The sequence below is a fragment of the Leptodactylus fuscus genome, chromosome 2 (genome assembly GCF_031893055.1).
Source record: "Leptodactylus fuscus isolate aLepFus1 chromosome 2, aLepFus1.hap2, whole genome shotgun sequence".
Lineage (NCBI taxonomy): Eukaryota > Metazoa > Chordata > Amphibia > Anura > Leptodactylidae > Leptodactylus > Leptodactylus fuscus.
In genome coordinates, this window is record NC_134266.1 from 258622246 (window position 1) to 258640969 (window position 18724).

Below are 18724 nucleotides of genomic sequence, written 5' to 3' on the forward strand. Positions count from 1 at the left end.
ATTCTATAGGTGGCAACCATGGGAAAAACAGTCCTCAAAGACAACCGTGCAAAACTTCCCTATAGGAGGAGTCTTAGAACTTGACACTAGTATCACTAGAGAACAAGAACCCTATAGAAGAGCAAACTGATTTGTAGTGTCTTCAATAAGGTGCAGTCATGTTCTCAAACCTAAAGCAGAAAGGCTGGCCACACATGGCTAGATATATCTAGGCTTGCCTGTACCACCAGCACAGTAGGGTAGCGATCCTTTCTCCATTATTTTGGTGAAAGTGTTAACCCCCAGAACATCCTGATCTGGTCAAAGTTCTCAAACTGGGTAGAAGTCCCAAGTGTTGCATTACCAGATCGATATTTGAAGGCAGTCTACCACCTTCCACCCCCAAAAATATTCAGCCGCTGCCAGTTGGTGCACTGGGGCAGGGCCTACACCCCTGGGAGCACTGCTTTAGATAGGCAATACAGAAGGGATCAAGTCCGACTGTACAGGGTGGCAAATAGGGCAAACTACTATACCAATTATAGTTATAGAGCCCAAGGTTGGCTTTAGGTCACTTGATGCCACCCTCTTCCTTGGGGAGAATTGCCCGATATCTTTAATCACATTTTCTATTTGTCTAAACTAGACCAATATACCAATGAAACTAAATCTAGACGTTCCCTCCTTCCAAAGTTACAGCGAGACCTCTTCCCGGTGTCTCGACCCAGTTTTTATAGCTTGCATAATCCTATGACATCACATGGAGGTCAACACAGCAATGTTTTCCCACTGGTTTGTTAAGAAGAGTTTCACACTACCATTAGGAATGTCCATTGCTCTCATCCATCAATGGGTGAGAGCAATGGACGCAGATGAAGCTCCCAATATCTGTGTCTGTACCCACTGTGACTAACGTAAACATGACAGACACAAAAATCACCGCCATATACTGTGTGAATTCCAGATAGGCTTGTACTTTGAAAATGTGATGAATAAAACAAATTCAGGTGAATACAAATTTACATAATATAAAAAAAAACAAAAACTGTAGCAGCAAAAATTTCACCCGATTCTCAGATTTTTAATTCTTAGGGCCCCTTCACACGGAGTAAACGCACGTGTATTTTGCCAAAATACACGTGTAAAAATACACGTGTAAAAATAAGACTCCCATTGACTTCAATGACATTTTACACGTGTATTTTGACGTGTTTTTTTTACACGTGTAAAAGAAAATGCCATTGAAGTCAATGGGAGTCTGATTTTTACACGTGTATTTTGCCAAAATACACGTGCGTTTACTCCGTGTGAAGGGGCCCTAAAAGGTCGCCTCAGGTTCCGGACCAAAAACCGGGTAGCCATGACAAAGCCAGTGTACTGCACCGGCATCCAGCCATGCACTCCGCTCCAGATCAGGCCCAATGAATGGGCATAGTCGGGAATGTCTTCAGGCCGAATCGTGAGGCGAAACGGCCTGAAGAATGAGCATCTCGCTTCTTTTTGGTCAGGATTTTGAAGCAGATACAGCCTCAAAATACTGACCAAAAAAAAAAACTCTGTGTGAACTTAGCCTGAGGTTACTGAATTCTATGCTTCATCTGTACTCAGCATGAAGACACAGAATTTCACCGTATACCGATTCACCACAAACGGTCCTGGCACTGTGACAAGTATGGATATAGCCCAAAGTTACAGTACCTGACAATTCTGCACCCTGTAGTAGCACCTTAAAGAGGTTGTCCAGGATTTAGGTTTCTACCAAGAGGCCAGAGAAGGTGGAGGAAACAAAAACAAACCCATACTCACCTGTCTCCAGTGTCTCCCACCACCCCAGGGCTTGTTATGGCGGAAGTACTCATCGCACGTGACCGTCAAGGCCAATAAGCAGCCTAAAGGCAAGAAGGCCCATGAAACCAGTGACATCCCGGTTCATTTTTTTAGGCTGCTGATAGGCCTCAGCGGTCACATGTGGCGAGTACTTCCGCCTTCCATCAGAACAAGCCGCACGACAGGAGAGAGCTGGGAGACACTAGAGCACTGGGGACAGGCGAGTATGGGCCCCCACACCTTCCCCGACCTCCTTGCAGAAACCTGAAATTACTGGACAACTCCTTAAGGTAGAGACACAAAGGAAGGGTCCAAAGTGGGATGTCCTTGGTGAAACACCGAACGCAGATCTGGCCTTGGCAAAAAACAAAACCACAGCTGAAACGGTCAGGTTTTTAAGGCCAGGCTATAAATGACATGCTGCAGTTCCCCACAAACCGCATAACCACGGGGCTACTTGGCACACTCGGCCAAAGCCGTTTGTCAGTGAAAGCAGCTAAACGAGGATAATTACCTCTCACTTACCCCCTTCCAATACTCTTCACTGACTGGTGCCTCTCCTCCCTCTCAACACACAGGAAGTGCTTGTAGATGCCTGCTCAGCCAATCACTGTCCTAAGAAGTGACTCCGCCTCTGCTAGTAATGGTACGAGACGGCATCACTGTCCTCTGCCACTAATGGTATGAGCTGGTATCTCCAAGTATTTCCAGTATGACAGACATCAGGAACTCGATAGAAGCAGGGGGTCAGGAGCATTGCATTGATACTTTAGGCACTACCTTCTCCCGTCCATATTTAGTAATTTTTATATATATTTTTTAATCCCCTGGAGAACGTCTCTAAGGGAAATTTTGACTTTAGAATGAACATAAGAAAATTTTTAAAAGACAATAATTCTTACAATTAACTATTGGTTTAATTTTCTAATAAAACAATTAGGTGTACAATAAGACAAATCATTTAATAGTCATACAAAAAAAAAAAAAGTGGGCAATGATCCCCCATATTCAAGGGCACAGATGGTGATAAACCGGATTAAGAAGATACAACACAATTTGCTTTATTGGACAAAGCAATTCTACATGTCGATCAATCATTTGTATAGCTATGGGACCCTCATCGGATAAAAAGAAAAAAAAAAAAAGAAAAAGCCATCAGAGCAATTTGCTGGCGAGAACACACACACAAAAAAATATATAAAATAGGCCCTGGAGACGGGCAATATATAGTAGACGTCTGAAGTTCATGTAAAAAGACATTTTTTAGCTATAAAAAGACAGGAGGTAGGTGGAATGATTTGTTCGATTTGTCAAAACCTTATTCTCTTCTCATCCGTAATAAAAACACATCCTAAAAATTCTCTCTTGGTACCACCTCCGATCCACATGAAAGTATAAAAACATCAGAGCGTAGACTGGCACCCGCCGGCGTCCTCTACATCAGCGTTTAGAAACACGTACTACATGATGGAGCCGCTCAATGTAGTGTTCACAACCTTGCACAGACCCAACAAAAAACTTAGACCAAAAAAGAGCAACTTTACACATCAAGTACAGACCATAATAAAGCTCGATACTTCAACCTTGATTGACACTGTCTAGATTTGACTTGAGTCTACTGGATTACACATGCTCCCTCCCAATACGTATACTAGAGTAGATTTATGGCTTCCAACTTTTTAGAGGAGAACTGGTATGGCTGGAAAAAATATAAAATAAAGTGATCATATAGGTGACGTGTGTCAAGCCAACCATAGACGAGGCAGATGACTCCCGGTAAGGAATCGTCCTGACCTAAAACTGGTTGGGCCATGAATAGCTTGACACCACTTTCTTGGCTTCGGGTTTTACGAAGGCCTCCAACCAATGCTTATGGGTCAGAAGTAGCAGTTCTTTGGACACAGCATATCCCAAGACAAAGAAATTTAACACTGGTGTATAGGAAATAAAAACGCAAGGGGCTTGTAAAAGCCAATACGAGTCTTGAACGGTTCCTCGGCCCCATTGAGAAGAGAGACGACTTATTAGAAGGGCCCGTCGGGGGTAGAAGGGTGGCGACACCATACAAGAAGTTACATAGATGGGTAAATATCTCGTTCATCCCCAGTAGGGTAGCGAATAATGTCAGTAGATCGGGAAGCAAAGAGTTACTGCATATTTACAAAATGGAGTATCTACTTGTAGTATGGATCGCCCAACTCTTCCCATTCACTTTACACAAAAATACTTGGAGAGGCAGCTAGGAAGTTCAACGTTGATATCTCAGGCTCTCAAATGGTGGGGGAGGGGAGAAAAAAAAAAAAGGTGTAATAAAAAGCAGCAATGGGTGAGAAGAAAATACTAGAACGAGAAAAATAAAATAAAAAAAAATTGCAGAAGTCTTTTAAAAGTTTTTGTTGTATGACTGGAGCACAAGCGCGATAGTCTGCTACGTGGCCGCTCAGGCTCGTAAAGTTACAGGCATGCTTGATTGACAAAATCCTTCGGAGATTTTGGAAGCAGTTTTCGAGCGCCTTCTATAACCATGTGAGGAAACTCTCTTTATCCAGTTTGGTGCCTGCGAGAACAGACTCCATGTCATTAAGGATGTCAGAACTCAAAGCTTCCTGTAGACTGGGCATTAGTTCCTCTCCTTCTACGTTCATGGCTTCCCCCTCGAGCGTACCAAGGTCCACATTAGTTCCTGGAAGGGCTTCCAAATAGTCTGGGAACCGGTTCGGTTGGGAGGGTATACTGCTTTGGTTGATGGCATCACCTAAGCATTAAAAATAGAAATTTTTAAATTTTTTAAAATATTTTAAAAAAGAAAATGCTCAAATAGTAATTTTTTTTTCTTTTACAGGGGTCCTCTGGGGTTAGAGACATCTCCACTTTCTTACAAAATAAACACCTTTTTAACTAATGGCACGTTCCACTCTTTTCTTCTCCCTGCCGTTTCTAATAAAATCCATTTCTTCTCTGCAAATTACGATCACGGAGCACTAGGGGCGTTTCCCCTGTGCTCCGAGCACCCCCGGGTCATAACCTTCCACCGCCCCTTAATTGACCGTGTTCATTCCCCTCCTCTTCTCCAGATCTTCTGCCTTTTGCAGGCATTGGTACGCTCAGTTTTCCAAAGAACTACACAAGCTCATGTAGCAGACCACTGCAAAATGGCGGCCTGGGCATGCACAGTTGACTCTGCCCGAACCCGAAGTGGCAGAGCCAACTGCGCATGCACGAGATTTGACATCTGTACAGTGCTGCAGCCGGCGCCTGAGAAAGGCAGAAGATCCAGAGAAGAGGAAGATGGGAGTGAATACAATTATCTAAAGGGTGGTAGAAGGTTATGACCCGGGGGTGCTCGGAGCACAGAGGGAACGCCCCTGGTGCTCTGTGATTATAATTTGCATAACAGAATAAACTGATTTATCAGAAACGGCGGGGAGAAGAAAAGAATGGAAGGTAGGAGTAGGACAGCCTTGTTAAAGGTAATTCCAACGTCCAAGGTGTTTTTCTAATGATAAGACTCCCTTTAACCAAATTCAATTTGAAGAGAACTATGCTTCGATACCAGACAACACCCCTTGACAATACCTTTAAGGAAGGTGGGGGACTGATTATAATTTTGTTGGCCAACACGGCAAGCCCATGCAATTATAAGCAATGTGTCAAAAATTCCCAAGTTGCCCCAAAAACCAACTGACCTGTGTCCATTTCATCAACACTGTTAAGGAAATCATCAGGCGTGCGGGGAACACTGTAACTGCTCATGCTCAGACCACTGTCCGTACTCTCATCTCTGGAGTGATACGTGCCACTGTATAAAAAAAGAAGAACTTGTGTCACCATTTAAAGATTTTTTTTATTTTTAACACAAAAACAAGTCCGATAATTCTATATAAAAATGGAAAAAATATAGAATAAAAATAAAATTAAATTATTAAAAAATTATTTTAAAAAAAACCTTAAAAAATAATTAGAAATTCACAATTTTTTCGCTCGATCAAAGTCTCATATCCAGGCCCTTGTTCCTGGGGAGACGGCTGTCCCGAATGTACCTGTTGAGGAAAGGATCTGAGCTGTTCATGGTCATTGTTCTGAGCTCTTGAGTGATTCCAGAAGAACACACTGGATTGGGATTTCCGCCATCTTGCTCCATGGTCGGCAGCTGACTACGAAGAGCTAGCTCCTGCAAAGGAGAATAAACCTGTGTACTATTAAATTCAACCACAACAAGAATAACCTGCACCGAGTCCGACATAGAGACGACAACACCTATAAACGCATTACAGGATGTTCTCGTTCCTTATCTCATCTACATAATCTTCATGAGAATTGAAGGTTGGCAATCCCGAAAAAAAAATTTAAAAAAATTAAAAGGGGGAAGAGGGTTGGAACGCTAAGGCTGGCCAAACACGAGATACTAGTCACCAAATATATCATGGACCTCAAAGGGCGTTGTAATCGGGAAATACAGGCCTCCATACGGCCACCTTGGCCATGGATATTTTTGAGGCACAAACAATTCTCTAGCTTCAAGTTTTTAATATTAATTTACTGTAAAAAGCTACAAAATCTGCAGAGATCTGGCCTTGATCTCCTGATCTTACAGGCAGTACGGAGATAAATCTGCACTCACATGCTAAACATTCACCCTAACCAACCTATAAAAACTCAAGGCAAGACTGGTTTTTCAGCCAGAAACTTGTCAGACTGGACAATGTTATTTTTGGTCTTGCTGCATATGTATTCTATAAGTAAACTACAGAAAGCCAGCAGACCATAGGAGGGCAGGCGGGTGTGGGGGGGGTGCATTCATAAAAGTAAGACTCACAGCTTCAGCCACAAGGCCGAGGTGCCTTAGGGGTTGGAGAATGAGAGTGAGAAGACATGGTCTTCATGGTAATGATGTGGAACAATTTAGGATCTGAAAAACACAACTCCACCATACCCCTCGCCAATACTCTACTGAATGGGACGCACACTCTTAAAATCTAGAGGAGCCTATATGCATTAGATGTGAACTGGAAGAAAATGGAAATCTAACGGGGTTCTCGCTACGCTTCAGAAAGGGATTGGTTGTTGAATTTCAACCTGTCCAATCCACTTTAGACACCTGTCATGTTCCTGCACCCCTCCAGTTCACCCTCCTAGTTTTTCCATTGGTTCCTCCCATTTGCCAGTCCCTTTACCGGTTACCCATTGCCAGTCAAGAGATGCTAAAATTGACTTACAAGACCATCCACTAATGTCCCCTTCATAGATCTCTGGTCTAATCTCCGGAGACCTCCTCACAAGACCTTTTTCACTTAAACACTCTTCACATAAGTGTCTACAAGATTTCTCCTGTCCATCCCCTAAACCCTAGAATGCATTACCATAATCTACAAGACAGTCTCTCATAATCACAGCCTACAGGAGGACCCTGAAGACCCACCACTACAGGTTCAAGTCTACAACCTCCCATGATCCCACCATCACACCACCATCTGATCACCTACCGTCACCTACTGTCTCTCTACCCCCTTCCTTATAGACTGTAATTCCTTATGGGCAGGGTTCTGGTCTCCCATGTACCATTTGGCCACCAAGTTAGTCCATCGTACTTGTGTTTGCATTATGTATGTAAACCCCCTACTAAAGTAGAGCACCATGGAATTAGTAGTAGATGTAGATGTAGTGTTATTTGGTTTCTCCATAACCAACGTTTTAGTGGGAATGGTCACATTTAAATATGGCTTCCACCCTCATATGTAATGGCTAGGATGGGTTTGGTTCTCAGAGACCTTAATACGGTCTTGTGTCTGAGTTTATCAATTGTTTGTTGTATTGGGATACACTGCCATATTGGGTGAAGGTTGCACCTGTCATGGTGCAGGATGGAGGTAGCTCCTTGTAGAATTTTTATGTATTATTGGGAAAGGCGAGTCTATACTTGTGCCGTAATCTACACCCCCTGGACCTAGGCTACTAGTTTACCATGAAGACTAGCCCAAAATCCCACTTAGATTCCCTACTAAATGACACAGAGACAGGACAAACATATAGAGAGTAACAAAAAAAAAGGGCTTTTTCTAACCTGTGGCCTCACCTGCCGAAGCAGTTCTTGGTGCTTGAGTCGTAGACGTTCTTTCTCCATCTGAAGCTGTTGGAGTCTTAGCTGCTGCTGATTTCCGCCTCCTCCCATGACGCCGCTCTGGGGGCTCTGAGGGGCTAGCGGCGGGGGGCTTTTCACTGGTGCACTCTGACTTAGCCTCTGTTGGTTCATGGCTGTAAGGGAAGAGAAGAAAAAGTCTAACTTAAAATGGTAGAAGCCAAAGGTTACAGATGTAAAAAAGGCATCATACATGGGTGATGTATCCCACAAACAACGTTCGCCATGACTATGCCATAGGCTGACTTCATTGGATCTATGAAATGCAGAATATCGGCCATATTTCATGAACTTAACATAGAGCAGGGACCTAATTTCAAGCACAGTGGTCATTTATGGTGGAATCTCCTCTTCCCCGCAGGTCTGCTGTCCTACACTGTAATGATGTTTTTAGTAAAGGATAGCAGACCCGTGGGGAGGGAGGACAACCTGGCACTATAGCTGAACCCTCATAGTGTTCAGTCCATACAGCCCATGTTTCAAAGACCAAATAGGGCCATAACATGGAACTAACCATGATCTGCTACACAATGCCACAATACTATACAAGAATGGTGGACAACGCAACAGAATCACAACCCCAACTGTAGGAAAGTCGATACTCCAAGAGCCTCTTAGGCGGCCATACACTAGACATAAAAGTTGGTCCAACTTGCCTATTTGTGCAACCTGATGCGCCTTCCAACCCCCCTCTCCAATTGTTCTTGAGGAATGATTGGACATACTGAATTTCAACACGCCCAATCCTCCATTCCTATGGAAGATAAGGCACTACCAGATGTGACTGGTTACATAGTTACATAGTTGATGAGGTTGGATAAAGACATTAGTCCATCAAGTCCAACCTATAACCCTACAGTCCCTACAGTGTTGATCCAGGGGAAGGCAAAAAACCCCATGATAATGGCTTAAAACCCTCTCATGGAAGTCAATGTATTATGGGAGTCGTAGTTCTGTACAAGCTGGAGAGTCACAGGCCCAGGAACACGAAGAAGTTTATGGTAATCTGTTGCGATATAGACATGATACCGAAACACACAGTTATACTTTTAGGATGATTTTTTCCACCAACTCAAACCAATACCGCTGCCTCATCCCTTATCTCATTCCTCTCCTCCTACAGAATCCAATGTTACTCATCAATTTCTCGTTAACACAACTGTTTTTCGGAATCAAGGGACTCCAGTCACGTATTAAAGGGATCACCTCGCCCTCCCCCTCCACTTATAAAGGCCGAGAAAGAAATCTCTTTCCATAAAACAATGCTCCGTTTCATGAGGTGGGTCAGCCTGGTTTCTCCCTTGCACTTTTATTCTCACCGGGTCACGGTGACATCAGCGGCCTGAACTCACGCCAAGAGGTAAACAGCTGTCTAACTTGGCAATCTCCGGCTCGGCAAACATCTCATTTTAAGAGGCTTTTTATGATAACATTAAGTCAAGACCTTTTCATCTGTGTTCTTCTACGCGGATGTGCTACAAAGTGGGCGAGGAGGCTGCGGTGACGTCAGAGGCTCGCAGCAAGTTGGGACAAGACTTCAAAAACTTGTGCAAATGAAACGAATGGGGTATTTCCACCCGTCGAAAAGACATGCCTTTGCATCACGATAGGTGGGTGTCTGGCTTCCAGGACCCTCACTGATCCTAAAAACCAATTTATAGTGGAAAACTCCTTCAGGCTAAGGCCCCACGTAGCAGGTCGCAGCCAAAAAGAAAACAAAAACACAACAGCGGGAACACTTCGCTTTTTTTCCTGCAGGTCTATGGGACAGTTTTCTAGACATGTTCTGTACAGGGAGAGGGATAGAGTAGCGACGACATCATCTATCATCAGTGAATGTAACGATGGGTCAATGGTTCCCTACAGAGGTGTTATCTTCCATTGTAATCCAGCCTTTTTATTACGTTTTCCCTTTAAGAGACCAGACATTGCGCCAGTTCCCATAAAAGATGTGATGCCTTGTTTTTCCACAATTTCGTAACGCTTAAACATGCAGGGACAGAAAAAAAAAAAAAGTTCAGGATCCTCCATTATTTATGCTATAGATTGCTAAATATATTCGGCTCGCTGCCCGTAGCGCGGGAGGCGCTCATAAACAGTGTACAAAAAGTTACTAGAAGTTCCCGTTTCCTGGAAAACCTCCTGCCTTCTTCTACCCAGGACAGCGAGTCTTCAAACACGTTACAAAGCAAATAAGCCATATTCCTATTATTATAAGCCGGGGTTTAGTCTGTTTCCTGTCAGATTCCCATACCCCAGCAAAATCTGGAAAGCATTTGATTGGCATACGAGGCCGTACCCGGGCCGCCGAGACCTCACAGGCAGACAGACAAAAAAATGCTTTGTTCTGGTAAAGAGGGGAAATCAGGATATGGGGGTAGGAGGGGGAGGAGGAGGAGGGGATTACATTTTCTAGAGCAAAATATACAAAATAAAGACAACCCCCCAATTAAAACATCCACCTCATAGCAAACATACTGCACCTAGACAAAAGAATGGAAGGGGAGGGGGTGCAAAGTGGTAATGAAGGCTTACAGTATGGCAAACAGTAATTAAGATCACAAGATAATGAGATGTTACAGGAACACACAATAGGCGGCCGGGGTCCTCAAGTTTCACCAAACTGGAAAAATAGGCCAAAAGCTGTAAAACTACACTAAATTATGCAAGAACCCAATTTTTTGTCCATCTGTGTAAAATGGGTGCCATTTATGGTAGTCTGTAGTCAGTGATGGCCATCAGGCCTTTAACGGAGCATTGGTGGCTAGAAGTGAAGCCCATTTCTGGTCAACGGCAGAGGACATCACACCATACGCTTGGTGTTCATCTTCATGCGCAATGGTTGAAACCAGCATATCTATCTCTATCTATCTATATCTATTAATAATTTTGAAAAGGTTATTCCTACCCTATCAAGGTGGGTGTCGTACGTTTCTGAAAGTAAGTGGAGGTGTGCGCATGCGCAGCTGCTCTTGAGATAGAGGTGCATCGAACAAAGTAGGGCATAATCTAGATGGGAACAGCCCTTTAAGGCTTGGCCTACACAGATTTTGGTTGCGACCCAGTTTGTGTAGTAGGGTGACAAAGGTGATCATGGCCCCAGCATAAAGGGTTATTCCAATTTTATGCATCGATTACCATATGCCATCTAAGCCATAAATACCCGGTGGGGGTGTCTTATAGGTTTAACCATTACCATCAAAGAGAAAGAGGGGTGAGCGGAGTAGTGACCCAAGTTCCCAGAACCAAGGCCCTCTGATTCTGAAGTCACATTACCCTCTCCATCCAAGTTTTTGGGTACTATAGAAAGAATCTATATAGGGCTACCCGAATATGGGCAAATTCTGTACGTTAAATACGGACCATATATTGTCTGTATTTCTCAAGCTGATTCTATCCAGACACCTGACTTCCGGCATCGTTGCCAGCCATGACGCTGGGGATCAACATCTCTTGGCAAGCAAGACCCTACTGTGCCATATGGAAACCATTACAGGGAGACGACCAGGTCGCCAGGAAATATGACCAATACTTGGCCTCTATTTTCCGTGAGCATGTGCAGCTAAAAATGACATATCCTGAAGGTGAATTTTCACCAATCCACCAATTTTGTAAAAGGAAACCGACACCAAAGCTTTACCATACATGAAGCCCAAGAAGAACGGCCCCAAACAAGCTACAGTAAACACTACGCTGAGAGAATCGCCATTACTACTAGGATCCGTCGTGAGATCTTCACTTCACTTGCTGTTCAAACACCATAGCCAAATGCCTTTCATATTTGGAGTGACTGAAGCCCTGGCATTCTGGAGGACAATCGCCCTTTCATTCATCGCAGATGAGGTTTCAAAACAGGATTAGACAAAAAAAAAAAATCTGAGTTCAGAGCGGCGGAGAAAGTATAAACCGTGCAATGTCCCGAGCAATGACCAGACCCAGATCATCTACAGGGATCTAGCTATACGTCCCTGTATACTATAGAGGTGGGATGATCTGTATGGGAAAAATATCTTCTGACGAACCTACACAAGTACAAAAACTCTCTTACTGTCCATGAACATGACCATGTCCATGGCATTGTGGAGCAACAATACGGCAAACTCTATAGGATCCTGTAGTACAGAAGATACCCCTGGGATTTGGTGAGCGTCCATCGTGGAAGGGGTCAAAATAGCTTATGGCCAAACCAGCCTTGTGCCCAATAGTTATTGCACCGGTATGACCAGCTTAAACATCTACCAAGTCAAAAACAAAAAAGTGAGGACTAGGTAGCAAACGCAAGATGATCGCAATGATCAAGGGCAATATCACCAAATATCACCCAAACCGTCTTGTTTTAAGATTTCCTACACAAGGCATTATTTGAATGGACACACAATCACTAGAACCAGTAAGCCTCTGTTAAGATATGCCTAAGGAGCCAATGTGAAAATTTGGTCATTTTTGACAGAGAAGACTGCAGACTGGATTCTAGAATCGGGTAGGCCATATTGTAAGTCAATGGGGTCCATCAGGAATATGAGGGTATGGAGATATGTGTGAACATTAGGCAGTCCGTGACCCAGGAACTGTTTACTCTACATTTCTGGTGGTCTAGATTAGGCGGTCATGGGGGGAGAACAATTTGTCTACATCCTTGGTGGCCGAGGACATCATCTCTCTCTCCATTGATTATCTTTGGCCCTCAAGAACCTCGAACAGAATGTCTTAAAGATTGTGAAGACGGTATAAATATGGTCTATAAATATGGTCTATAACTATGGTCTGTGCACCAGTCACCACCAAGTTGAGCTGTCGGGTGGGTGGACTTAAGGTCCAGATCATGACCAGTTGGAAACTGGAGAGAACTTTGAGCATGTGATAAACTAGGGACTATGAGGAGGACTTTAGGTGCACCTTATTCATTCAACACATCAACGCTTACACCACCACAAGATTAGTAGTTCTCCTAAAAAATTTTTTGTCAAGTCTACTAAAAACGTTGATGATAAAAACTAATATTTAAAATTTCTTACCAAAACGAGGGTCTAGCCACGATGTGGTCTTGTTTTTATGATTTATGTAGTAGACTTCCCCTTCAGGAGTAAGGGATTGCTCCCACCCATCTGGAAGTGGACCTACAACAAAAATTTTAAAATAGATTTTTAAAAACTTAACTTATATTAATATCGGGATGGTGGACGAACAATAACTACTAATCCGTAATAAGAAAAGTTCCATCACACTTGAAACTTCTTGATGCCACTAAAGCCTACAGAGAAGCCCAGAATCAAAAAGATTTTTCAAGGATTTCAAGGAGGGAGGTCCAAAAGATCACTACTGAAACCTGAGGAAGGATATTCACAGCAGTTCTTTGGCAGCTATTGTTTGTGTATTTGGCGAAAACTGCACCCGCAGTTTCCAGTGGTTCAAGAATTTTTGGACAATGGTGCCGATGGCTTGTTACTAGAGCTACAGAACACTAAGGCTTGAGGCTGGTCCAGTACTGAAGAATAGTGGTAAGTTCACACCTGCATTCATTCTTTCAGTTCTTCCGGTCCATAATAGGAACAGAAAAAGAATGATAAAAATGTGTCTAAAGATGGACAACAATGAATTTGAGGGACCCCATTGACTATAATTCATATTGCCGGGCAAAAAAAAAACAAAAAAAAAAACTGGTCTGCAAAAAATGCACCCAAGTCACAAAAAAAACAAGACCTTAACTGTCAGGCAACAGTGGTCCTCCCATAAAAGTTGTCTGCTGCTTATGTAACACTTACCCGAAACCATTTAAGAGCCCAGTAGTAGCAAAGTCATTGACCAAAACTGTCATGGAATAAGTATTTCAGTGCCCCGCACCACCCCACCATAGAATATTGCAAAAGTTAGGGGGTGTTCACACTACCCTTGGTGTCCGCGGCTATTGTCCGTACAAGATTTTAGTAATGGACACTAGTTAGTCCGTTTGCAATTTCCATTCAATTCAATGGGATTTTATCTTGTGTCCTTTAGGGTAAGTCCAGATGGAGTTTTGATCTGGTCCAAAAGCCGGGTCACCGCGACTGAAAGCTGGTGCACTGCACTGGCATCCAACCGCGCACTCTGCTCCGGATTAGGCCCAATGAATGGACCTAGTTGGGAGAAGGGAGTGTCTTCGGCCTGTAGAGTGAGCACCTCGCTTCTTTTTTCTGGGAGCCGAAAGAAAGGGCTCCCGGAAAAAACTCTTGAGCAGTCTTTTTGGTCTGGATTTTGAGGCGGATACGGCCTTAAAATACTGACCTAAAATCCCTGTGTGAACTTACCCTCAATGTCCGTTTACAACCATGTCACTTTTTTCAAGTGGACAAAAAAAAAAAAAAAAATCCTACATACAGAACTTCTCTGTCCGTTTGCGAAAAAAAACAAACAAAAACAAACAGCAAGTGTCCGTTTTTTTAATTTTTTTTTTTATTATTTTTAATATTGAGGTCTATGGGCACCGGACATATAACGGACAGTAACTTATAGCCATCAGTTACTGTCATTTTGTGTCTGTTATGATAGGTGTCTGTTTTTGGTTTTTTGTTTGTTTTTTTAAAAGACACCTTCTGAGCGGACACCAACGTTCGTGTGAACCCTACACCTTAGGGTTGTGACTGCAGTACAACGGATTGCTGTATGGACAGACAAATCTTGCTGTGGCCCATTCTCCTTAGGTTATTATTGCTGTGTCCAAGAACACAATTTTTTTTTTCTTGTAAAAAAACCCAAAGTAATATCTGGCATAATAAATAAAAAGGAGTCCGCTTCACAGTCCAAAGGCAGAACAAGAAGTTATTCCCCCCCCCATCGCCGCTGCACAGGCCCCATTCAGGTGGCCATAACTCAGCTGCCTATGAAAACAAACTGGCCACGCTGGATATCAATGTAGTGTTTTATAAAAAAATAAAATAAAAAAAATCCACCCCACACTAAGGCCCCATACACACAACCATGTGTTAGTTCAATGGGCTATCCTGGTTTTTGCTGAATAGCTCCCTGACCCATTCATGTCAATGGGCCCACACACACTACCATGTTTGCCATGGGTTTTCCATGGGTCAGGGCATGTCCTATTCTGCTCAATGTTTGGTGAATGGACTAGCCCATAGAAGTCTATGGAACGTTTTTGTGGAACTGAGGCCTAGCAGAAGGGAGTTTGGCGCAACACCTTTTTTGCAGCAAAGGGCACCAAAGAACCCATTACGCATGGCCTCGTGAGTATTCATGAAAGAAAAATGGCATCAGAGCGATCAGGTGACCATTTCTAGTTATAGGGACAAGCAAGTGAAATTTATGGTGTTTTTAAAAATTTTTATTGCAGATCTGCAAATACAGAGGAGGCCTAAAACTGCCCCTGACCATGAAGTTTAGTGGATAACAATGGAGGGATGGCTGGTACAAACAATCCCATCAACAGGACAGCCCTATATCAGATGGAGCATGCACACAATATGGAATTGCACATACGAAACCATACAGGAGGCAAGAACATGGACATGAGGACCAAGACAGATGACCAACCTAACCATCTGATACCGCCCGAAATGACACTAATGGCAGTTTAAAGTCCGGGTCACACTGGGCGGACACACTACTGAGGGCATTGTCCTAAAAAGCTCCGAAACCACCCAAACCCTCCAGTCAACCTCCGCATTTCAGGTCACTTTACTATTTAGGTTTGCTCATGGATGATCTGGACAAATCTTGCCTAGGTTTCTACTATACATCGCACCAGGTTAGCCGCTACACACTCAATGCTGATTAGTACCATAGGAGACCCCAACCTCACACCATTCTACCATGAATGAAAGGGTTGTCCAGGAGAACCATTTGTCAACCCCCCTTCCCGTTCACAACGTGGCATGGGGGGGGACTTTTGGTCCACTTTTCTTCTGATCGCTGGAGATCTTGCCCATATAAGTGTTCTTAATACCGCAATCCCTTTAACAATACATCTATACTATTACTGTTAGAGTTCCTTCACTTTCAGGGTCTTATGGTTTAGCAGGATATCGACAAACCCCTTCACTGAAAAAAAATTCCACTTCATTTTACAAAGAAGTAGACTGAAGAGCTGGCGACTAACCCTAACAGCGTTACAACCAACCCACTACCAACTATACATGGGCTTGGCAAATGGCAGCATACCTGTTGGGTTCATGAGGTTCTGCTGCACCGCAGGACTGGTAGGAGCAGTGACATTCATCTGAGAAAGCATAGCCTTCCTTGGATCCTGCCATGTGGTGGTTTGTTCAATATGGCTGAAAGGAAGAAAGAAAAACAAAAAACACATGGTTAAAACCAAAACAAACCCTCAAAAATAAAGCATATAAACCTTGACTGCCTTATCGTTATAATATGGGATACCACCAAATATATTTTTGAGTCAAGGCACAAAGACAACAGCGCCACCCACTTTTTTGGGTCGTGTCCGGTAATGCAACTTAGGTACGCTATAATAAAATCAGACTGAATCGCACCACCACATAAAGCCTGTGGACAGAGGTAGATATTTTTGGAACGCGGGAGCCACGCTTATCTAATCCTACACAACAAGGTCTTATGACTTCTCACATTAGGCCGTCAAAATCTAGAATTTACGGAGACAAGGGGTTCTGGAGTTGACAAGACTATTGGAGCCGGTCATTCATCGATGTACACATTATACAGTATACACTGCTTTAAGGTCCAAGGTCAGGGGTCAGAATGGAATTTTATCTTTACAAGCGCTGTAAACCCAATGGATGGAGAGGACTGGCCAAGGTCTACTGGTGACATCTAGCTGTCCAAGCAGCTGCCCAGCCTTGCCGCCAAGGAGAGGTCACCATTTTGCTTTGTACTGTGAATATTAGCTTCAAGACTTGCAAACTGCATGCCTAGGTTATGTAAAGATTCTTGTAAGACAAGTCTCTCGTGTCGTCACAGTTACATCAGCACAGGATTATAAACACTGACAGTAGATTATGTTCCTGTACCACCCGGCGCACCGTACAGGTTCCAGGGATGGAGTACAAACTGTGCAATAAAGGGTTGTCCAAAAATAGAAAAAAGGATCTACCCCCATGAAGGATCATGGCCACTCGTATCTACGTATTGTGTGTTTTTTGTTGCTCAGCCTCAATCGTCACAACTTCTTTTGGAACACCTTGAAGGCTGAAGACTTGTGTGGAGTTTGGTGCAACCATAGAAGTAGATCGGTGAGGAAGAAAAGTACAAGTCCTTCCTTTATATTACTCATTCTTTGTGAATCCACTCTTTGGCTTTGGCTCCATCCCCCCCCCCCCCAAAAAAAAAAATAAACACACATCCAAAACTGAGTAACATAAATGCTCATCTGAGAATGCACATGTCCTCCGTAGACAGCGGGATTGCAGACCGACACTTCTGGATCATCTTCCTTGATAACAAAAGGATCATGCTAGAATTAGGGTTGAGCGATCGGGATCGGAAAGGATCGGATTCCGATCAGCGATCATGTAAATTTCACGATCGGAATTCCGGTCCCGATCTTTTCCAGCGGGATTGAGGTCCGAGGTTATCTCAAGTTCGGCTCAACCGAGGGTTGAGCGATCGGGAAAGATTGGATACCGCAAATTTCACGATCGTCTGGAAAATGATCGGAAATCGGATTTTAAAATCGACCCTGAAATCTCAAGATCGGCTCAACCCTAGCCAGAATTCAACATGGCCGACCTGAGTGAAGACACCCCCATTAGATAGTCAGCTGGTTCTGCAGAAGTCAGCCAGCCATGCAATGTGTCGCCAGCTTAATCCACTATACAAACTGGAACATGCACTTGGCAGAAAGTTATTAAAAGTTCTTCTGGGGATGACAATATTGGGCTACGTTAAATTTTTCCTTGGCCATAGCCAAAAATACAAATTATTGACGTTGTTTCAACCAAGTATTAGCACTCTACACACCGGCTCAGTCTGTATATTCGGATGTAGCAGAGCCGAGGTTGCCACTTGACGTCATTCCACATCTGTGGTTCCCATCTGCAGGGAAACCTCCTCCATGACAGGGGGCACAAGTGAAGGGGTATAAATAGTGACCATCTCTGTACACTCTAGTAGGAGGATACGGATAGTAGAGATGTAACACCCCGTCCACTCCCTGTCTTGTTCATTTTGCTTTCCTAACTTTCCTTCCCAAGGTTACGAAAACATTGCAGGTAATTACAAAATTGTGATTTCACTGGAAATGACATCAAGTAACAGCCGTGTAAGCGAATCTTATGGAGCCGTGAGTCATAAAGGCCATGTCGAGTCAAACAGCCTCCTTGTTGGAGGAGAGAAGAGCGAGGCCTCTATATTGGAAGGCACACTAAAACTGGCAATATTTGCTTAGTAAATAAAGGCTTGCTTATCCCTGTCATCGCTTGTGGGACAAAGCCGCACTGTGGAGATGTATAACTAAACCTATGGAGTAAACACGGGTCATAGAAGAAGCTCAGTGTGCTCATAAACCACCACCGCTGACCATAGGATCTCCAGGCTGTACGAGATCCTGGCGTCTACAATGGAGTCTTCTGGCAGGACACATCAACCGAGCTCGGGACAGGTTGGCTTGAGAAGTAGAAGTTCTTTTACCCCAAAGTAAGGCACAACAACCTGCACCATTCCTGAAAATTTATAGCCATGCTACACAGGAACAGTAAGACGCAATAGACCTTAGCCAAGTGCACCAGAATCAATGGAGTGTCTACTGAAGAAGGGAGATGGTAAAAGGTCCTCTTAAGAACAAGCAGTGTTGTAGATTTTGGGTTCTGCTCACAA

At 43.6% G+C, this 18724-nt stretch overlaps 1 protein-coding gene across 6 annotated transcripts in view; it reads right to left on the reverse strand.

Moving 5' to 3' along the window:
- Positions 1-2754: 2754 nt before the first annotated feature.
- The window catches only part of YAP1 (Yes1 associated transcriptional regulator), a 46338-nt gene continuing 30368 nt past the window's right edge, over positions 2755-18724 (reverse strand). Inside the window, exons 3-8 of one of the 6 annotated variants that reach the window (XM_075266089.1) lie at positions 16094-16206; positions 12958-13059; positions 7880-8058; positions 5847-5995; positions 5493-5605; positions 2755-4561 (exon numbers count right to left, since the gene is read on the reverse strand). In XM_075266089.1, coding sequence (XP_075122190.1) covers positions 4323-4561; positions 5493-5605; positions 5847-5995; positions 7880-8058; positions 12958-13059; positions 16094-16206 — 895 coding nt within the window. In that variant the 3' untranslated portion in view covers positions 2755-4322. Of the gene's footprint in view, positions 4562-5492; positions 5606-5846; positions 5996-7867; positions 8059-12957; positions 13060-16093; positions 16207-18724 lie in introns of all 6 variants that reach the window. The other 5 variants (XM_075266091.1, XM_075266090.1, XM_075266094.1 and 2 more) reach the window with 5 other exon arrangements.